Source organism: Lepisosteus platostomus, chromosome 6 (genome assembly GCF_059453375.1).
Source record: "Lepisosteus platostomus isolate fLepPlt1 chromosome 6, fLepPlt1.hap1, whole genome shotgun sequence".
In the NCBI taxonomy this organism is placed as follows: domain Eukaryota; kingdom Metazoa; phylum Chordata; class Actinopteri; order Semionotiformes; family Lepisosteidae; genus Lepisosteus; species Lepisosteus platostomus.
In genome coordinates, this window is record NC_142616.1 from 65498016 (window position 1) to 65519653 (window position 21638).

At 39.1% G+C, this 21638-nt stretch overlaps 1 protein-coding gene across 13 annotated transcripts in view; it reads right to left on the reverse strand.

The window, feature by feature from the left end:
• Positions 1-21638, reverse strand: part of LOC148662150 (ERC protein 2) — a 314579-nt gene that overhangs the window by 133935 nt on the left and 159006 nt on the right. For 12 of the 13 annotated variants that reach the window (XM_088636983.1, XM_088636994.1, XM_088636993.1 and 9 more), the window contains 2 exons: positions 16447-16582; positions 6413-6544 (listed from right to left, as the gene is read on the reverse strand). In XM_088636983.1, coding sequence (XP_088493109.1) covers positions 6413-6544; positions 16447-16582 — 268 coding nt within the window. The remainder of the gene's footprint in view (positions 1-6412; positions 6545-16446; positions 16583-21638) is intronic. The other variant, XM_088636992.1, reaches the window with a different exon arrangement.

Sequence of the window (21638 nt, forward strand, 5' to 3'; positions counted from 1 at the left end):
CTGCAACTCGAGACCTTTTTTCACAATCTTTGAATTGAATAAGCTATGTTTAAATCTAATTTATTATTTATGACTTGATAATGTACAGTATAGCAAACCAAAGGGCTGTGTAAATTAATTCATATATTTTTCAAAGATACACTACACAAACTGTATATGCAGACTTCCGATGCAAAATACACATTCACGCCTTCATAGTTAAAACAACTAAAGTATATGAATTTACTCCTTTAGTGCATGCTTCATTTCTTTTCTAGCTCAGTGCACGTCAGTGTTTCCATCACCAGTCTCACTTGCTTCTTCGTTACAGAGTTTTTCAATGCTAGACCCTCAAAGGGAGCCAAGGGCCAGCTACCACAGCCCCACCTCAGAGCTCCAGTCTTCTGGCTCTGACCCTCCACCACAGAGGGTCACGCATCTGCGTCTCGCCTTTCGGGACCGCGCGTCTAAGCCAGCGCAGCACCGCGGCTGGCTGCTTCACAGGAGGCAGGTCTATAACCTTCCGCAGCATGTAGGCAGAAGATTGGGTATCCGAGAGAAGGAGGAAAAAGCCTAAACTGGAGACCCTAATCCCACCTCCCCAGCAGATCCCAGACTTTCTCCACCACAACGCACACATGTGCGTGCCCCTAGAGCCCGGAGCTGAGAGCTCTGGACTCACAAGCCTTGTGGAGGCCAGCTGACTGGGAGACTATGGCTACGCCCCTGGGGCAAGCAGGGCTGGGGCAGTGGAGGGGGGCAAGAGCTGCTGGAGGTCAGAGGGTCTTTCAAGGACTGGACAGGACAACTTGCACAATCACAGCACTCGATTAGGTCCTGTAAGGCTTTGTCGTCACCATGATTATCTACTTTAAACACGGAGTACAGCCATGCAGGGTTTTCTTGTGCTCTTCACGGAACAAATCCTGGACGATATAGTGAAGAAGTTCGAGTAGGGAGCTGCGTCAGAGTGCGCTGGCTGCAAAGGAACAAGTAAAGGTTAATTCCAGGCTGAAAAGCAGAGAGAAAAAAAAAACAACATTGCAGATTGAAGAAGATTAACACCTGAAACACTGTGTTTCTTCTTTCTGCCTTTCAGCATGTAATTAACCTTTACTTGTTCCTATATGATACTGTATATCGTCATTAACAAAAAGCAATAATAGTTCAGGTGGGTAGCTGCGTCAGCATGCGTAGGCTGCAAAGGAACAAGTAATAGGTTTATTCCATGCTGAAAAAAAGAAGAAAGAGAACACAACGTTTCGGCCGTGGAGCCTTATGTTGACACCTGAAGAAGGCTCCACGGCCGAAACGTTGTGTTCTCTTTCTTCTTTTTTTCAGCATGGAATAAACCTATTACTTGTTCCAAAAAGCAATAATGGCTTTTTATTTAGCTATTTTCCAAAAGTTCCACCATTATTGTGAATTTGTGTTCTTTAAATACATTAACTTCAATTCCAACTACTATTATAAGGTCTTCAACCTTAGTTTCAACATTTTGAACAACAAATAAAATAATGTGTAGGTTTATAATATCTAAGGCAAATACGTAAGACAAACGTTTTAAACACAAGCTCTGGGTTACTTTCCTGGCTTCATGACCTGTCAGACGGATTATGAAAACAATTTAAAGTTATGTTTGGCTGGTAAGCCGAAACTGTACTGTTACTCTTTTTTTTTGTTGTTGCCTTTTTAAATGGTGAATAGTGCAGCTGCAAGGTCTAAAGCCATAATTTTTCTTTCTGCCTTTTCTGAGCTGCCATGTTTTTTTGTAACATGAAAGACACCTGGATCTTGGCGCAGGTAAAGACATACTGGCATAGGAAGTACTGTGCGATTATGATTGAGGTGTGTTGCCAGAGTGCATGAAACAGCTGTAGCACTGAAGCCCTGCTCAGGGCAAAAGGGTGTATTTCTATCATCACACCAGCACCTGCCTTCTGCTGTGTTATGGGATGCAGGTAGTTATGAAGACTGAATAGGAGAACATAAGCTATCATGTTGATAGAATTGGGGTTCCTTAGCATTTTTCATCTAAGTTTGACACATTCTGTCACCCTGATGCAGCAATACAGGATATGCCGTTATGCTCTACAACATATGTAACATTAATCTTTGAGTAGGTATATTATATTTGAGGATTTAGGGCTATAGACATAGCTTAAGGTGCCCCGATAATCTCATTTCTGTAACAAAAGAAAAACTTTCTTGTCAAGAAATTAAAATGCATGATATTAAACAGAAGAACACAGGCTTTTCAAAGTACAAGCAGCACAAAGACACAATTTAACGCCATGAGGCATTTTCATTTTGGCACACAAAATATGTCTAGCGTGCTACAGCATATTTGACCAAAAAATGTGTTACAACCTCCTTTAAAAGAATTTGCATTTAAGTGATTCAGAAAGTTTGCAAAACGCAAGGTAAATCAAGCCAGTTTTCCAGCATTTAAGAAATCGTACGTAGTAAGTAGATTTGGAAACAAATTTCACTGTTTGTGGAGTGTGTGTGAAGCACGGCTGTACTCCACAGTACATTTAGCCTTAGAAATGTGGTGTGCACAGTGGTTACTCTTCTAGATCACTTCAGCAGTCTGCTTATACTTCTCTATAAATCTATCCATCTTTGTAAAGCACAGTAGGTGGTCCCTTTAATAGAGATTACGTTCTTATTTTTGGCATTAAAGTCTTTCATTTTTTTTCCCCATATAACCCACATTTACTCTCTCTCTCATTCAATTCTAATAAAAAGGATTGTGAGGGTTTACTTGAAAACACTGTTGGTGAAATGCATGAAAAAGCAAAATGCCAGAATAACATGTCAGTTCTTCCAAAGCTACTACAGGATGTGTATGGGCACGGCCTTCACAGTGGCATCGCTTTGCCCATCAGTGGGGGAGACAGAGTTCGTGGTTGGACGGTCACTGGTTTTAGTGCCGGAAGTTACAAGTTACTCTCCCCTCATATGGGACTTAAAGAAGTCTAAAGTACAGTACAAAAGGCATCCTGGCCAAACCCAAACCCAAGCCCGTTCCCTGGAATTTACTGTGTAATTTACCAGTTCCTCTCCGGGTTTATAATGGGAGAAGAATAGGCTCCAGCATAAGGTAGGACGTGGCAGCTGAGGACATTGCCTCATAATGCCTTCTCCACAGTGAGCTGTCACTAAAATTACTGCTCAAGTGCGTTATGCATTCCAACAGAGGAGACAAATTTGAAAAATTCAAATGATCTGCCAAAGAAAAGGAAGTAGAACCACTCGGAGTCACAACACCCTCCGGACACTTCAACACCTGCTGTTACTTCACACTTGGTAGAAAAGGCCGCGCTCTTCAGGCATTAACTGGTTAGCGAATTCATTGGTCAACGCAGATACATACGATAAAAAAATAAAGCTTTCACTCTGAAGCAAAAGCAAACTTATTTAAAGATATGATAAAATAGCCTCCTAGTGTTTAAAGCGTTCAAATTAAACCTTTAAAAAAAAAAGTGTAGAAACTATACCCGACACAACCTACTGGCATATCAGGTTGACAGATTCTCATAGATATCCTAAATTATTGGTTAGCATCTTCTTCACTCATGTTAGTACAGCATTTATAGAAAAAAAATGAAAAAAAAAGAATGCTGAAACCATTTGACAAGCCTACAACACAAGGAATCTAAAGAGCAAAAAGGAAAATGCATGCACAACACACACACAGACAGGAAGCTGCAAACATGAAAGAAAGAGAAAATAAGAGTTAGAATGAATGGATATTAGGCACTTCAGAGAGATTATGGCACAGTGGTTTATATTCTTCCACTAGACGGATAGTGTAAGAGAAACTGAACAAAAAGAAGCAAAAAGAAAGTTAGAGAGACAGTCAGGTACAGCAAGACTTTCCCATGATGCCCAGCCACAGCTGGAAAATCCAGTCCCTGACCAGCAGCTAATTAAATTAAAACAGCAGCACTTATCCGTAGTCATACTGTGGTCAGTAACTACATTGAACAAACACTGAAGTGTCTATACTGTCCCCCCTAAAAAAATCTGGTGGATGTGGCTTGTGAAAGTCATGGTGTCACAATCTATCAGAAGCAGGAGCCTAAAAACAGTAAAGAAATGGTTTAGTAGCAGAGAAAAGTTCAAAAAGAGAAGAGAAAAGGTTGTGTGTTAATGGTAGAGACAGAGACGGTAATGGTGGAGACTGAAGTCATGCTTCTTCAGGAAAGATAGATGAGGAATTCCTCATAGTTACACTGATTTGGTCTGAAGCACATGTATCAGTTAGTCTGACTTGGCTATCACTAAACTGTCAATTTAGATATAAACGTTTCAACAATATACTGTACAACAGAAAATCCCCGTCAAACATTTCGGTAATAAAATTCAGTAACACTACATGTCAGGAAAAATGAATATAGGAATCTGTGCCTTACATCATAAGTTATTTTTGGTAGTAATTCATGGTTTTAGTGAACATAAACAACCCTGAAAAACATGTTCTGTTCATCACTGCCTGCGATGTACTTTAAGTGAGGTTTTTCGTAAGAAAATTCTTTTTCCTCTGGGCAAGCGATTATGCTGCCTTTCAAATTGGCACAAACAGCCTGGTAGTGAAGTCCTTAAAGTGAAGTCCTGTTCTCTTGCCATGCTTCAGCAGCCACTGTCCTCACCTGATTTTAATACAATATAAGAAAAACAAGAGACTGGCTTCGTCCAGATGGATGATTTGTAATCTAATTAATCAAGGAGACAGTGGCTTCCCTAAAGCACAACTTTATGGTCTCAAATCTCTAATAATATTGCTGTACTTATTGTATAGTGCACATCTACTCTAACTTAAAATGCAATCAGTCACTCTGGATACTCCTTTCTTTAGTATATTTAAAATCAGTGTGAAATTATTATAGGTCAAATCTCACATTTCCTTCCTGTCCCCTAAAGGCAGTATGAGTTCTGAAAAGAGCTAATGAATGACAAAGGATCAAAAAGTCTAGATTTGCTATGGACCATCTACAGTACTTGAGAGCTGATGCCATTGCAGACAATGGCCACATGGGGGAGCTGTCTTTGTTCAGTATAATGTACAGTACATACTGTATATACAGAGGAGCTATAACAAAAGCATTATAAGTAAAGGTCATAGTTTTGTCTTGTAATATGCCTTACAATCAATGTGATAAGCATTGCGAGTTTGAGAATGTTCGAGGAATTAAGAGATACGAAAGAATCTGTGTTGCAAACTCACTGATAGATGGCTAAGACCTTGGAGCACTTGTCTTAATAATTAGGTTCATTCTTTATTTGCCTGGCCCCACCTCCCTGGGTGAGTGAAGCCTAGCTGAGAGATTCATAGATTTGAGAAAGCACAGGACATGAAAGAACTTTCAATATGAGACACCTGTCAAAGATCACTCACTGGCTTTATGATGGATGAGAAGGACGGCGATAGGAAAGGAAAGGTTTTCGTGGAAGCACCTGCAGGCAAGGCACTCTGATTCCATACACGCGAACTTGGGAAATTAAAAAAGAGAGCCAGACGGGGGGTGACAAGGAAAAGTATAGGGGATGAGAGCAGAAAGAAACAAACGGAATTGAGTCAACGCAATGGGCAAAAGCACACAGGAGGCACAAAACGACAGAAAAGAATGCGGGCCAAAACCCAACAGAGAGAAGGATCTGATTCTACACAGACATCATGCCAAGCCAGCAAAATAAGCAGTCACGTGCAAGAACTGGGGAACACCTTTCAACAAAAACAAAATGGCATAGGAAGACTGCGAGGACCAAGTGAACACAGCTTACAGGCTCATTTACATGTGATTTAGGGGTTATCATCTTTCAGCAAAAGAGACTGTGTGAGTGGACTACTAGGCTCACGTCTATCTGAATGGTCTGTAATCACCATTCTGTCAGACGAGCACAACCTGCCTGCAAAATGCAATTTGGAATTTAAAAGTAGCACCTTCCCTGCATCACAAAAAAGTGAAGAAAAAAAACCAACGATCTTATGAATATGATTACGAAGCACAGCCTTGTAAAACTGTCGGAAAATCAAAGGCACTTTGTAAGCCAAACCTAACCATTGAGATGTATTTGCAAATGTGCACGGAGGTGCTTACCAACTTAAATTGGCAGCTTCTTCAGGAATTACTGAATACCAGTCTGTGTGAATAGAAGAACACAAGAATCTTATGTTCTTGTGTTCAATCTGTTTGCTCAAAACACAGCTAAATAGGGCAATATACCGTAAATGGTTACTAACGAGGCCCACAACCCAGAATCTCAGATACTGTATAAAGGGCAGGATGCAGATTAGGGTGGGGGGACTATGTGTGGAAAAGTGAGGGGTGAGGGGTTTCAGCTGCATCATAAATGGCCAGTGAATGTCTGTCACAGTGAGCCAAAAGGCCTCAAAAGCCAAAAGGTGAAGTTCTCTCATGCAGACCTGTTTCTCAGCAGCGGATCGAGCAGCCTCTTCCTTGGCCAAAACCATCTCCCTCTCGGCAGTGATGTGCACGCTCTCGCGCAGAGCCTTCTCCAGCTCCTCGATGCGGTCCGCTCGCTCACACGCCAACTCCTGGGAGAGGGAGGGGCAGGGGACGAGGAGGTGAAGGACAGGCAGCACAACTTGGAGGCGTTACTTTGAGGAAGGACATTCAAGACAACTAGGACATGTAGGACACTTTCAAACGACCTGTTTGTATCATTTCTATGAGTGAAGGAAAACAGGCTGGATCATATCCTTGAAGGACCCTGCGAAAGAGTGTTACGCTTCAGGTTTAAAACTGGAATAGGCATTGTTTTCCACATAACAACACGGCAACCCCTTGTAATATCCGTGCCATTAATGGTTTTAGGAATGCTAAAATACATTTTTGACTTTCCTAAATGACAAAGCATAGTTAACGGTGTAGCAATGTCAGACAGTAATTACAGTAGTAAAATCAGAGTCTTCCCCAGCCTGAAACACTGTGAAGTTTAAAAACAGCTGCTGAAACACAATATTTATGGATGACCATTCTGGGTGGATCCAATGTTAACACCTAGGGAGAGAAAGATTAACTGCACTGCACTGCAGACAACAGGTTTCTGTAAACAAACCAAGCACGAACATAGAATCCTCTGTCTGCACCGGGCACAAAATTCTGCTCCTTCTTTTGCGTTGTGGACCTGTGATATTAGGACAGGCCTCTGTGAAGCAGTTGCAGAAGCTGCCAGTCTTAGCCCGGTTTGTCTCAAGGTAGCCCACACATTTGTGGAGAGGTGTGCACACCAGGCCAGGGGAACCATGTGAGTGTTGTTTCTCTAAATCATCTACATCAGTTCATAATTCCAGTTACTGATGGTTACCCCACTGTCATCACACGTTAAATCCTGTTGCAACACAGGAAGGCTTGTATAATTCCACAATAAAAAACTCATTAGGCAAAAAGAACTGATTTTTTTTTATTATTTTTAAAGAAGAACAAAAAAAAAAATCAATGATCAGACCAGAAGTCACCTAAAATCAGAGACATTAGATTTCAGTTAAACTCCAACAGACAATCTGGAGAGCTTTGGCTTTTGCACAGACAATATATGGTAATGACAACAAAGCGGAGTGTGTGGCATTCACTTTGCAGTGATTTGAACCAAGAGACAGATTACCAGAAATTTAATGTCACCTGAATTGACGCTGAAGCTTAAAGCAGGGAAAGGCATCAAAACTGGTTAAAGAGTACTGGAAAGAGAGACACTGTGGAGGGAAAGGAAAAAAATGAGGAAAAAACAACGTTGTGGAGGAACAGGAAAAATTAGGAAAAAACAAAGGGAGATACAGTAGGTGGTTTCCTCTTTCCCAATTAGTGACAAATGCTTTTCAAGAGAGCAAAGCACAAAAAGCTGTGGATTAAAATTAAACAGAAATGTTCTTGTCTCTCCTAGACTAGAAATATGCAATGCATTTGTGCCCTTTTTCCACCAAAATGTCACACTTCCTAACCTTCTTTTTATCTGATTTAAAACAGAAGCTAAGGGTTAGCTTAGCACCATCTGTTTTTGGAACATTGTGTTTATCCAGATGAGTCCCACGCACGTCTGACAGGAACAGTAGCGCACAATCAGTGCCAACACTGCTCGGGTTTTCTGTTTTTGGTACGGCACACACGCCTATCATTGAACTGACAGCACCGAGCAGAGCTCTGGAAGCAGGTGCTAGAATGTAATCTGGCATAATTTTGTACAAATTCTTCTGCCCCAGTGCTTTTGAGGTTCCTGCTTTTACCGTGGAATCTGCAGAAATCCTGAAAGAGGAGTAAAATGTAAACTTGTCATTGGAATCCACCAATAAGGCCAATTCATATGAGCATGATGGAACAGTTTAAGTTTTTTATTTGGTCACTGTACACTCAAGGATAACACTAATCAGAGCAGAACTGTTGGAAGAATCTGTGGTTTTCTAACTCCTCAGAATGGTTCTTTCACAACGCAAAAAAGCACAATGAAAACAAAAACAAATCAGATATATAAGCTGGTTTTAGTGGAGGTTAATGACATAGGGAAGCTGTGTGCTTCATATCCAGCAAACATAATTGGATTTGACAGCACACCAGTAATTTAATGCTCAAAGATCAACACAGTACACCTCAAACTGTCTGGGCATGGAGAGGGCAAAGTTGTACCCTTATGTGAAATTTGACCATGCAAGTATTTTCTTAATATTATATACCCATAATTGAAAGAGAGATAATTGCTTCAGCAACATTCATCATTCTCTCCTGAATATTATAATTATTTAATTGTTTTTCACTCCAAAGGAATCAAACCACTCAAATAAATCAAGGAGAAATTAGAAACAAAAATATTGTACAAAACATTCTGTGAACGGTAAGAATATCCAACGATTTCCAAAATTCCAATGGCATTTTTCGAGAGAGAATGTGCAAGAACAGATAAAAAAATAACATTTTGCCTTGCAACCAAAATTTTTATAAATGTATATGCAGTGTAAAGTTACGTATTCATGTGCCAGTCAATTTTATTCAATAAATACAAACAATTCTGTGATACCCATAAAATATCTCTAGCTGAGACATGTATTATCAAACATAACACTTTGATATTGTGGTTGTATTATATTATTCAATATTCAGCAGTATTCAAGCAGAAAAAATATTTTCATATACTTTTAAAGAAATTTACAAAAGCAATAATATTTGTTAGATTCTTGCTATTACATGTATATCTAGCATATATATACAGTACAGTATATATCTTTACTTTATATGAATAGAACCTACTACTGTACATAAAAAATGTATAGGTTTCAGAATGACAATCAATTGTTAGTGCAATTGGAATCCAAAGACCTTTTTTGATCCAACATCCTGAAATTCTATCCTTGAGTAAATTCTTTAAAAAGGCACTAATTCTGAAACAATACAGTATAAGGAGATCCCTTTCAGGAAAATATCTGTTTTCCATGCGGTAATTCATAGCTCATTTTCAGTTTGAATTACAGAATGTGAGAGAAGCCACTCAGATTTTGTAAGCAGTATACAGTACATAAAATGTTTTTGCTCTTGAAAACGTGATAATCTACTATGCATCTGCTGTGTCCACAAGCCAGGCTTTGCCCCTGCTGCTGTATTTCAAACTCTGCAGGTATTATTTCCACAAGAAAATGTCAGTCCAACTCATGGAAATGACGTTTTTTTTTAACCGGTTCCAGCTTTCAATGTGGGTGGAATGATTTTTCATTCCATTAAGTATTAAAACCGGTTCTCAGCTCGGTATCTATTGTTATCTTAAAAGATTCTCGAAGGATTTTGATTTTCGATATATATAAGAAATAAAGGAGATGTAGTCATACACGAGATTTAGAAATATGAAGTACAGACTATACTATATAAATGCAAATGATCATTCACCTTATTACAGTTGAATATGAAAAGAAAGGTCTGTTTTAAATAGAGATAAGATAATCTGTAAGTGTAAAGAAATACTTCCTATGCTTATTTATTGTCGTATTATATTATAGTTACACTTAAGGAACTCCATCTGATGTTATCTCTCTGCCCACATAGGCTACTCTGTGTATTTAACTTTCAGAAGGAGGCAGCTTCTGTATAGACTTAAAATATTTTTTCACTGCTTTTTGTTCCAGGTTGTTCAAATCTTTAGGAAGCAGAAGAGAACCCTCTTAGATCCACGTAAAAGTAAAACTACATTGTTAAAATACTAATAGAAAGATTCAACTACTTCCTCTTCAGTATTTCTTGGCAAACTGCAGGTTTTTAAGGATTCTGTTATGTTGGAATGTGCCTAAGGATCTATTGAGCATGAATATAATGTAGACTTAATTTTCAATAACCCTAAACATAAAGTCAACTACAATGACCAATGTATAATACAAGGTTTCATTCTCATTATATGGCATGTGTAATCATGCATTTAGACAAGCATTCCATGATTTAATAATGAAAACACATAAATTAATGCAATATTAGGATATTTAGCATGACTGACCTAGCATTGAATACACATGTAAATGTAGCTAAAGTGTGCTATCCAAAACACACTGTGTAGTACAGATTTTATTTATGAACAGCATAATACATTCTATGTAAATAGTATATTAAGTGTTCTTAAATCACTAAAAGCTATAATTGTAGCTACGCTGATACAGTATTTCTAAAAAATTGTAAAGAAGTTTTTAAATATTATAACATAAATAACTAATTTTTTTTCATGACAGAGAAAAGATGTGGTATCACTGACTATCTAGTCTAAGTATCTGATCATTTTTTTTTTGTTTTATAGGCTTCTTGTTGTACTTACACACTTGTGGGTGACCAGAACAGGCTTTTCCAGCCATGTATTGAGGAATAAGCTTCTTCAGGAGGTGTGCCCGAATTCGATTTTACTTTCCTTTCACTGCCGAGTTGTCAAACAAGCAGCAGGTCTTATGATATGTTTTTTTCCTTTGCCTTAATGTTTGGACATTAAACGTCTACATGAGATGTGCTGTCCTTTAAATTGCCTGCAAGACGACAACATGCACACAGGGCAGCTGGGATTAATAAAATAATCAACCATGGTCACAGCCAAGTCAGAGTAAAACGAATCTGACAGTATTAGGAAAATAATTGTCAAGTAGAAAGATACAGACAGGTGGAGTGTTTACCGTGTGAAACAAGTGTATTCATTGAAAGAACTTATGGAAACCTTTCGAATTTTTTTTTGCTGGAATAGCAGCCTGTCCCAAAAACAAATATCCTCAAACAAAAATGTGGCTTTTCCGAGAAATGGCCAATAATCTTTTACAAGCAGTGCACAAAACCAGCTTTGAATAATTGTGAGCTCGTTAAGGTAGTCATCTTACTGTTAAGCCACAGAGAGTTAATGGCTGGGCAAGGAAATTCCACATGGGCTGCCATATTGCACTGCTTTGTGATGAAATGCATATTTTCCATAAAGAAGGTATTGATGTGGAGCTGACATGTGACTTGATTTGCAGATACCCTTCTGCCTAACCTTTAGCAACTGTAGCCAAGTGTAAACCACTCGTAATTATTTCTGTGTCGTGAAATTCAGATAAACTGGATCGGATTACCATTGATGTAGGCAGAAAGTGATTGCTCCCTGGTGCATACAGCCACGCAGAGGGTGCACATTCCTATACAGGCCCAGACTCTCGAATATAGTGGGTAAGATCGTCACTCTTCTTGTTTGGAAATGCTACTGAGTTTACGTTTCTCCTTTCCTTTCAAGTCAGTTTCAGGTCTCTAGACATAATTTAATAGCACTGGCCTGGAAGCCTGACAAGACATTCGCCGTCCTTTTCCTAATGTGCACAAGAGAACATAATTAAAGTTTATTAACAAATACGGAGATACTATTTCCAAGAAAAGCTCATTTTAACTCCGATGCAGAATTTTGTAATCCTTAAGCACAAAATTGGAATTGGTTGTACACTACTCTGCTGAACAGACACTTTTAGGTTTGAGATGTTATTTGTATTTTTTTTTTACAAGCAATTGGGAACATCCTGGCATGCCCAGAAGTCTCACCATATTAATGTATCTCTGTAATTCAGAGACTTTACTGGATCCAACGTGGGCAATGGCTTAGGCAGTTATTTCTGCCTAGTGAAAATCAGTGCCATACACTGCACAGGGAGAAATTAATATTTCTGAACTCTGGGTCTTGTCACAATCAGCACTTTAATATAAGATGAAATATTAAGATAGTTCAGGAAAATTTAAATTTAAACAAGCCCAGATGCTTAAACATGCCTCTATATCAATTATTGAGTCACTCAAACCTAAAACGAACGGATTAACACCTGTGATATTTCACGTCTTATCGGTACATTCAAAGAGTTCTTCTTGATTTACTTATTCCTCAGTCATCACTGATGAATGTCCCCATTAGCCCTGGAGGGTCAAAATACTGACTCACTCAATTAGTAAATTATCAATTAAAAAAAAAAAAGGAAAAATACAAAAAGATCTGCTCTGTAGTTTACTCTGTGAATCTGGGGGTAGGTGCTTGGATGTTAGGCAGTGTGTTAAAAAGGTTTAACTGCTTATTTCTTCCACTGAAAAATGAAATTATCCATCATTGTCTATGAAGGGGAAAAAAGGACCACGTACTGTATATTGTGACGTTAACCAGAAGAAATGAACTGAGACTTGGAGAAAAAACATGGCAGCTCACTTCTGTAGAGAAAAAAAGATCAGGGGAATTACTGTATTCATCCATTGATGGAACACAGAGACAACATTTATTGCATACCTTTTCTCAGATCTTATTTTTAATAGTGCTTCTCTGCCAGTTAACAACTTTTAACCATTTCTACTGGGGAGGCTGGAGACTAGAAGTGGCGATTCTCTGTAAAACTCTTTAGTCTGGCCAAAAGGACACATTCCTTAAGTTGGTTTCCGATCACTTTATGCTGTTAGACCACAGTGATTTTTCTTCCATTTAGCCAAAAATCAAATTATCTACTTCAAATGTAACAGAATCTCAATCATGCCCCAACCACATCCCCCCACCACCATCTCACTAAAAATCATTAAAATATAAACATACATTTTCTTGCTTCGGGCTATTTCTCCACTCTGTAAAAAAATGTTTAGAAAGCTTTCATTTTCATTTCGCTCTTCGCACATGTTTATAGAGTGCCCATCACGTGACCATACAGCGGAGAGAAAAAAGGCTCATGTTTAAGAGCAAAACCTCTAAAGCTTTGACTACTTGCACAAAAATGCCACTCAGATCATGTCAGAATATTCTGTTCAGCTGCACTTTATTTGCAAAAAAAAATCTCCTCCCCAAACTGCTCTTAAAACATTGGCTGTAGTTCAATATGTACTTCAGCAGCACATATGGATTTTATCCAAAACTTAATAGAACCCCCACTGACCAAGTAAAGAAAATGCCTACAAATCTGGCTATGCCTCTATAGCACCATTCTATCTAACAGACTCAGATGAAAGCTAAAGGATGATTTCAATGTGAAAAGGGTTTCTGCTTTTCTCATTTGGAAACTCTGGTTTTGGGTAATTGGTTTAGATTGCCATTGTTGATGTGCATGATGGCAGGGTGAAGTGAAAAACGAGCTTATTGGGAATTACCGTTAACAAACCCTTTTCATGACTGATGAGAGAGAGAGACATTGATAGGCACACATACTGTACAATGACAGACAAATGTTTGCATGGAACAAACTGAAAGATATAAAAAGTCAGTGCAGAACCCCCTGTTTCGGTACATGCCCTAACTATGCCTGTTAACCCTGACAGTGTATCTGTTAACTATTTTTAAAATCTTGGTCCAATCTGCATTTTGGGTCTGGTAGTACTCAGATCCCTATGGCAAGTTCATACTGACCAAGTCAGAATATTTTCATATGCAAACTGTTTTTTTCATTTTTTCTTACAAGTGGTGCCAAGGTCATCAATAGTACATTTTCATATGAAGTTTCCAGACGTTACGTGTATCAAGATGCCCAAACACAACTCGCAATCTATTTGCATTTTCAACCTTGGTTTGATTGGATTTTAGTGTAACTGTCTTTCTTGAGTGTGGCTTCAAGGTTCAGAACTAGGCAGAGACCTTGGCAAATCCCACAGGACACTATAACTCTGAAAGAGGAGCGTAAAAGAACATGCTCCCCTCATGCAGACTGTAAACTGAAGACGATTTTGTGGTCGCATAACAGAAAGCTGGCATAAAATGCTGGCTTTACAATTTCTTTTTATGTTAGTTTGTTAACTTAACAGACTTCATATGGGAAAAAGAAGCCAAGAGCTACAGAAAAATGTCTATTTAGATTGCCTGCCTTCCCAAAAAGCATTTGTGGAGACCTGGAAGCTTTGGCTGATTCAGGCAATGAAAATTAAGTGTGAAATTCAGGAAAGGTGCCAGCGCTGAAACCACTCTCAGTGTGGTCCATGACTTTGAAAATGAAGAAGTGCGAAAAAGAACACTCTGAGACTTTTATCCCGTCTTCCAGGTATAAGAGCATTCCTTTCAACAAGCGAACAGAAGTTACCCACGTAACGCTTAAACATTCACCAAAAACACTAACTGATAAATACAGTATGAAACAGTATGAATACAATAAAAACAACAGCATGAAGCAACGCATACCAATGAAGAGACAATGACACCAGGCGATGGTGTAACGGTTAAAGAAACACAAAACACAAAAAAATAGTTATTTTTCAATCACAGCAGAGTGATAAAAGGCTAAGATATCTAAGGAATCGTGGAGATGTTCCCCTCTGTGAGTTATAGGCCCTTGCTTTTGGAGAAAATTACTTTCTTCTATTCCCAAAGGAGCCATTATCCTTTCTGTTCATCTGCCACGTATGGTGTTCATTTTGTTAAAAAACGTGCTGTCTTTTTCAGTTACAGATTCAGCAGAACATTTCGAAATGGAAGTTATTGGGGCTGTAAAGAAATCGGCTAGGCAGTCTTAGGGGGGAAAAAAAAGCACAAAAAAGGTTATGAAGAGAAATTCTAAAACAAGGGCAGTGAGATCTGCTTTCAAACATAATTTTCACACAGGCGGAAGCAGTTTTGAATACTTAAGCCTTTGTAATTGAGCTACTGTATATATATATATTCTATTCTATATAATTCTATATATAAATTATAAATGAATATTTACATCCTACAACATACTGTAGCAAGATTCTTAAAAAAAAAACAAGCAAAAAAATCTCTGCCATGTCCTAGAACAGTCCAAAACTGATGAGAAATAAGTGTAATATGAATGGTCACTAGACCACAACCATAAAAAAAATAGTCATACTATGGTCCGTCCTTGTCCACAATCAGTCACAAAGAGCACACACACAAATGTTTCCTGCAGTAGTGTAGGATGACTGACATTAACTCTGCTTGCACAATGACAGTGTAAAAATGCATTATTACATGCGTTTATCAGTACAAGACAGAGCATCTTTTCCACAAACCTCACATTCCTGCAACAAGCTGCCTTCCTGGGCCAGGACATGAAAAGCCTTTGAAACAAAAAAGCTTAATCTGATCTGCTTTCCTGGGATGAAGAGGTGTTGAATAATGCAATTATACACCCGCAGAAGGAATTCCGAGGATCTTCGCTTATCATTCAGAGGGCGAGAGCAACAGGTCAGCAACAAAGGGGGATATGTGCTCCTTTTAGTCTTCACCTCACGTGGAAATTGCAGCACTCACATAAAAAAACTACAGCTGGTTCTCCTGCACAGATCAGTGGGTGCAAATGGAGAAGGAAAAAAAATGCAATCCTACAGAGCATTATTTACTACAAAACATACTGAACAACATACTAAACCCAATTCTGGGGCTGGTCAAGATACATTAAATGGAAGTGCATCAGGCACTAGGCAAAAAAAAAGTTATTTACAGTAGGAACCAGACAGGTTTCTTTTCTACATTTCATTCATGTAGGGTTTTTTTTTTCTTTTTCTTTAATAATTGCATGTATCTAAATGCTACGCATCTTTTATAATTCACCCTTTCAAGTATTACAGACATTTAATGTTACAAAGGCTATGGTATAAATGCTCCACAAACCTGCCTGTTATACAGTAAGCGGTAGACAATAACACACTTGATCCAAACCTGAGGAAAAATTAGCATAGTTACTCTTCAGGTGCGCTGAACAAGAAATCACATTTTCCTCAGCAACTGCTCATCTGAGAAGGTGAAAGTCCAAGGTGAAAGCACAAAAGTATGCAAGTTAAACTTCGATTTCTGTATTATACGGTCTGGTTCCACTATAGATTTGGTCAACTGTAAATTTAAAGCCACTCTCTCTATTTTGGCGGGAGGAGGGAATCACAAACAGAACCTGGAAGATTTGGGATCCACATTCCAGTAGCTCTGGGTTCTCTTCCGAACCCATACCATACAGTGCAGTACAGTATGAAAAGTAACGGTTTTGTTGGAGGCTTCTGCTGCCTCTACAGGGACGGAGGGACCCACCTGGAGGTGCTGGGAGTTGTCAGTCCGGTTGTCCTCTCGTTTCCGGCCCTCCTCCAGGAGCTGGGCATTCTTCTTCTTCTCCACCTGCTGGTTGTGCTTCAGGTTGGCCACTTTCTTGTTCTGATCCTTCACTTGTCTGCACACAGGGGAGAGTTCACTGAGTCCTGTCCTTCCCAGGACATTGCACAGAACACGCAGGATCCTCTAACAGACCGAGGGGGTTTACATGACTGCGGTATTCAGTAAAGACATTCTGAAGTACAACTGTACCGAAAAAGACACTCTTTCCGCTTAGTGGAATGACTAATAAACAGAGCAGGTAAGTTAAAAACCTTTACTTCTTCAACTATGCAGTCAAAGTGAATATTTTTTTACCATATTTGACTGCAAGTGGAAAAAATGAACTCAATTCTTGATGTCGAAATATTAAATCTGTATCTGAATGGGACTGCAGTTACACTACTCTTATTTGGTGATCACATGTGTCCAAAGGGAACTTATAGGTTGTACCCATTTATAAAAAGGTGAATCCTACCCAGAGTTTTAACCCACAGCCTCCCTGTTACAAATCCAGCAACTTAACACCAACTCCACACCAGTGTCTAGAGTTCCGTAACGCAAAGTTCTATAGTGACATTTACAAGGATCTTTGAAATAACCAGCTGATAGTCTAAAACTATATATATGTATAATAAAAATGCACTCGGTGAAAACAATTAAACTCCGCTTTTTAAGTCTGGGTTAAATAAGCTTTAAACATTCCATTGACGACACTATCATGAGCCTAAGGGCTAGACATATGGGATGCAATTTTGTATTTTAAAAGATAAGTTTCTTTTTGAAAACCCATTTTCTCAAAGGTTGTACCCATGATACTATCGAGACGAGAACAGAAAATATATTCCCCATTGGGGGTCAGTGCCGCCTGCCCCACCAGCACACACACACACACAAAAAAAGCTTGTTTGTGTTATCGCAGTTCCATTATCTTTTCATCACTTTTCGGGTGACCTGTAGAAAAAAGTCCTGTTTTCAGCGAGCATAGCTCGGCCATAAAGCATTTCCTGCACGTAGGGCTCTAGCGCCAGATGAAATTCCAGTTGGAAAACTTAGATGTTCTTGCTTCTTGCCCCCACAACCCTGTCCACTCCATTCCTCCGTCCCTAACTCCCCTCACGCGTCTGACTGCTGCCCTCACTGCCAGGGTATGTAAAAAGATCTAGAGGCTTCCCTTTCACCCTGGAGCATAACAGTTTTGAAAGTGGCCAACAGCAGAAGATTAAACTGCTGCAAGGCTTCAGAAGGACCCAGGGTCTGGAGACAGAACAACCTGATATTTAACTGTTGCTTCCGCAGAACGCCAGAGCAGATCTAGAACCCCAGACAGAGAAATCTGTCCTGGAAAAACAGGGGCTTCGCTAAGCCATGATGTTAAAAGCAAAGATTAAAGCAAACAACCTCCGGATTAAGTTCCGCCAACAAATAAAAAGTGGAAGACAATTGGAAAGCTTTTTTTGGGGCGGGGTTCTGAACTCTTTTTCTCTTTTGCAGTCTTTATCTGTTTTCAAAGCGTCTGAGACTTTCTTGTTCGCCTTGTCTAAAATCTGTAATTGACCGGGTAAAACAACACAGACAGCAGTCATGTTGTTGTTTCCTTGTCTGCAGGTCCCATAGCAGAGAGCTTCAGTAAGAATGCATTCCACATGAGGGGCTAAAGGCATCTGAAGCCAATATAAAAAGCCTCCTTTAATACCACATTAGAATGCTGCCTTGTTGGGAAATAGTCACATTTGTTTTCTAGTCACTATTTTTTCCCTCTTTCTCTAGTTTAGTTGCTACTCCAGGACATTGAACATAAGAAAGGATCCAAACAAGAGGAGAGCTTATTGATCCAAGGAGCTGTTTCTTGAAAGAAACCAGGGTGATCTGCTTCAAAAACATGGCTGGTTAGCCTGTTCCACACTCCCGCCACCCTTAAAGAAGTGCTACCTGTTCTCAAGTTTACATGCATTTTCCGTGCAATTTCCACCTGCATGCTCTGGTTTGGGTTTCACTGTTGATTCTGAGGACGGTCAGTGGGTTGACTTTGTCAGTACCTTGGAGGATTTCGAATTCAAAGCTAAACTGACAAATACATGTAAAATCCAGAGAAAAAAGAAGGGGAAAGGAGATGTTGCAAAGACTTCATATAGACCTTTAAAGCATTGCAGACCTGTTGGATTTAGTGCAGCTTACGAGATGCAGTTACACCATTACTAAAGCTTTACTAAAACTGCTCCATCCTAGAAAATAGGAATCAAGGTGGTTTTAAAAAAATTCAGAATTCATCCACTCAACATACAGTATGTTAAAATCCATGTCGCATAAGATTATTGTGTTTTACACAAACTGCACATGAAAAGGGGAACTCAAACTCTTTAGTAAGTACAAAGATCCAATACAGAAAAGTCTTTGCAAACAGTAGCTGTGTGAACAGAACTGTAACATAACTAAGGGGATTGTGCAAGCTCTACACTAGCTGTTTGGGGCTGTTCACAAGAAACCGTGGGGAAGTGGAAAATCACATTACTTTCGGATCTTAACTCGGGGTTTCCTTGCAAAAGACCAAACAGGCACATGGAACAACTTGCCCACCAGACAGTCCACCAGATGTTCCTGAAATGGTAACATCTGTAGAAAACTACCACCTGAAAGCAAACACTTTGGTGTGTTGTGTAGGATCAAGCCCACTGACTTATGAACCGTATTATGACAAGCTGCAGATGTGTTACAGTGTCCAGGATCACAAAACCTATAGCACTGGCTAAGAAAAACTTGCTGTTACTCGAAAGGTGCACAAAGAATTACGCCATATAAATTTTCACAAACATCTTCTACAGTATATCTCTACCCGTCTGTTTAAATCAGAATTCAAGTTATCAATCCAATTGCTATTCTGTTCATTTTCCAGAAAGCAGTCCTTACATTAAAATTGTTCAGTTGAAAGCACCACAGAGGATCTTTCAAAAAAGAGATATGGCAATTTTTGACGCGTCTTAGAAAGAGACATCCCTATTTTGGCAAGACAGAGTGTAACTAATGAGTTAAAAAAGCAGGAGTCTGCTCTGAAGCTCATAAATCAATTAACAGAGAAGCGAGAAGCTCTGTGAACTCTGTTTATATAGATATATGAAAAGCTGAGCAAATTAAAGACTCTTCTATATGTTTTGTAAGCACCAGTGTCAGTATAGATGGATATTAAATCCCTGATATCCTCCAATTAACAAAAATAAAGTTCCTGTTATGTTTAGCTTTAACCATAAGTTACAGGTCTACTTTTCAACCACGCCAGCCATTAATTTTCCACACTACTCCACTTAACTTGAAAGAGACCTAATCTTTCATGCTAAACTGAAGGCCTCTTCAGAGATGACTTTCTGCTGTTGCTGCTTAGTAGTATGGAATCAAAAGACTGTCTTCAAATAAGCAGTTCCAGTTTCAGACTTGACACAAAAAAACATGTTAAGATGCAGAAGAACAAACAGATGTTGACAAATGTGACCTAATGGGATGGTTATTTAACACAAAAAACAGGAGCACAAACAGTACAACTCTTAAACAAACTACAGTAGAACATTTTCTCTTTCTGTTATTAACACAGGCTGGTTATTCTCTGGTTAGGCAAATATTTCATCCGAAACTGTTTAAAAACAGGTAACTGGGGTGCATGCCTTAAAATGCCTTCAAAGATCATGACGTTTTACAGCATGCTTTTTTGTAGTGTTGTTCATCTAAAGGAGAAGGTACTGTACTGCTTAGCTTGGGCTCAATGATTTAAAGAGCAACTCTGTAAAGTATTTTAAACTTTAATGGAAGGGGGGAGATTCTAAAGCAAAGCTGCAAGAGAGATATACTGTACTATACAGGGAATACAGAAAAAAGAGAACCCAAGGGAAAAACAACACTTAAAAGGCACATTTATCTTAGGTGTATCCAATAGGTAGATGCCTCCACCTACTGTAAATGCCAGGAGTGTTAGGAAGAATAGACAATACATTGAAGCTACATTATATTGTGTTGAAGCATTAGCATTTGATTGTGATATAGTTGGAATCACAGGAGCATGGCTATCAGAGAACTAGGGTGAAATACATAACCTTAACAGATGAGCATGGTTCCAGAGAGATGGTAAAGATGGGAGAGGAGGAGAACTGGCACTGCACAATAAAACGAGTATCCAGTTCTGGATGTGAACGGGCTGTGCTGCCCTGTCTCATGGGGACACTTGTTTATTATTTTACGTTTTGTACTTGTTTCACTAAAAAAAAGAAGAATGTAATTTATAGACCATTGCCAAAAATCCCATAAAAGGGTTGCAAAAAAGAACTAATTGATTAAGACCTCTGTTACATAAGGTTATGGAGGAGACACTCAGAATGAGAACGGCATCTGGAAAAAGGAAAAGGTTTCATTGTTGAAATTCACAGATCACTTGCATCTTCTAGACAAAGTAGACAAGCTTTGAATTTAAACAGGGAGATTATGTAATGTCACAATTGGATAATGCTAATAAGAATTAATAAAATAAGTATTAGTATTAAACAATTACTTAGTACTTACTAATACAAATGTATAGGGCTTACTAATACTGTAAAGCCCTTTCTGAAAATACTGCACATCATTTTGTGAAACAGCCAGAAATATCTCTATTGAGTAAGCTTAGAGCCAAGACTTTACACAACCCACTTCCTCTGACACAAATGTGTAGGAAATGTACTTCATTCAATGACCCTAAAAATGCAACAGTTGGAAATTATTCATTGCATTTCATTGAAATTTCTTTACGTATATAAGGTTTGTAATTTTCTTATAATAACGGGGGAGCCGGAGCCTATCCCAGCAAGCAACAGGCTCAAGGCAGAGCCGACACACACACAGACACACAAAAACACAGACACACAAAAACACAGACACACAAAAACACAGACACACAGACACAGACACAGACACACAGACACACAGACACACAGACACAGACACACAGACACACAGACACACAGACACACAGACACACAGACGCAGACGCAGACGCAGATGCAGACACAGACACACCGACACAGACACAGACACAGACACACTGACACACACACACAGTCAGACAGACAGACAGACACAGACACAGACACAGACACACCGACACACACACAGACAGA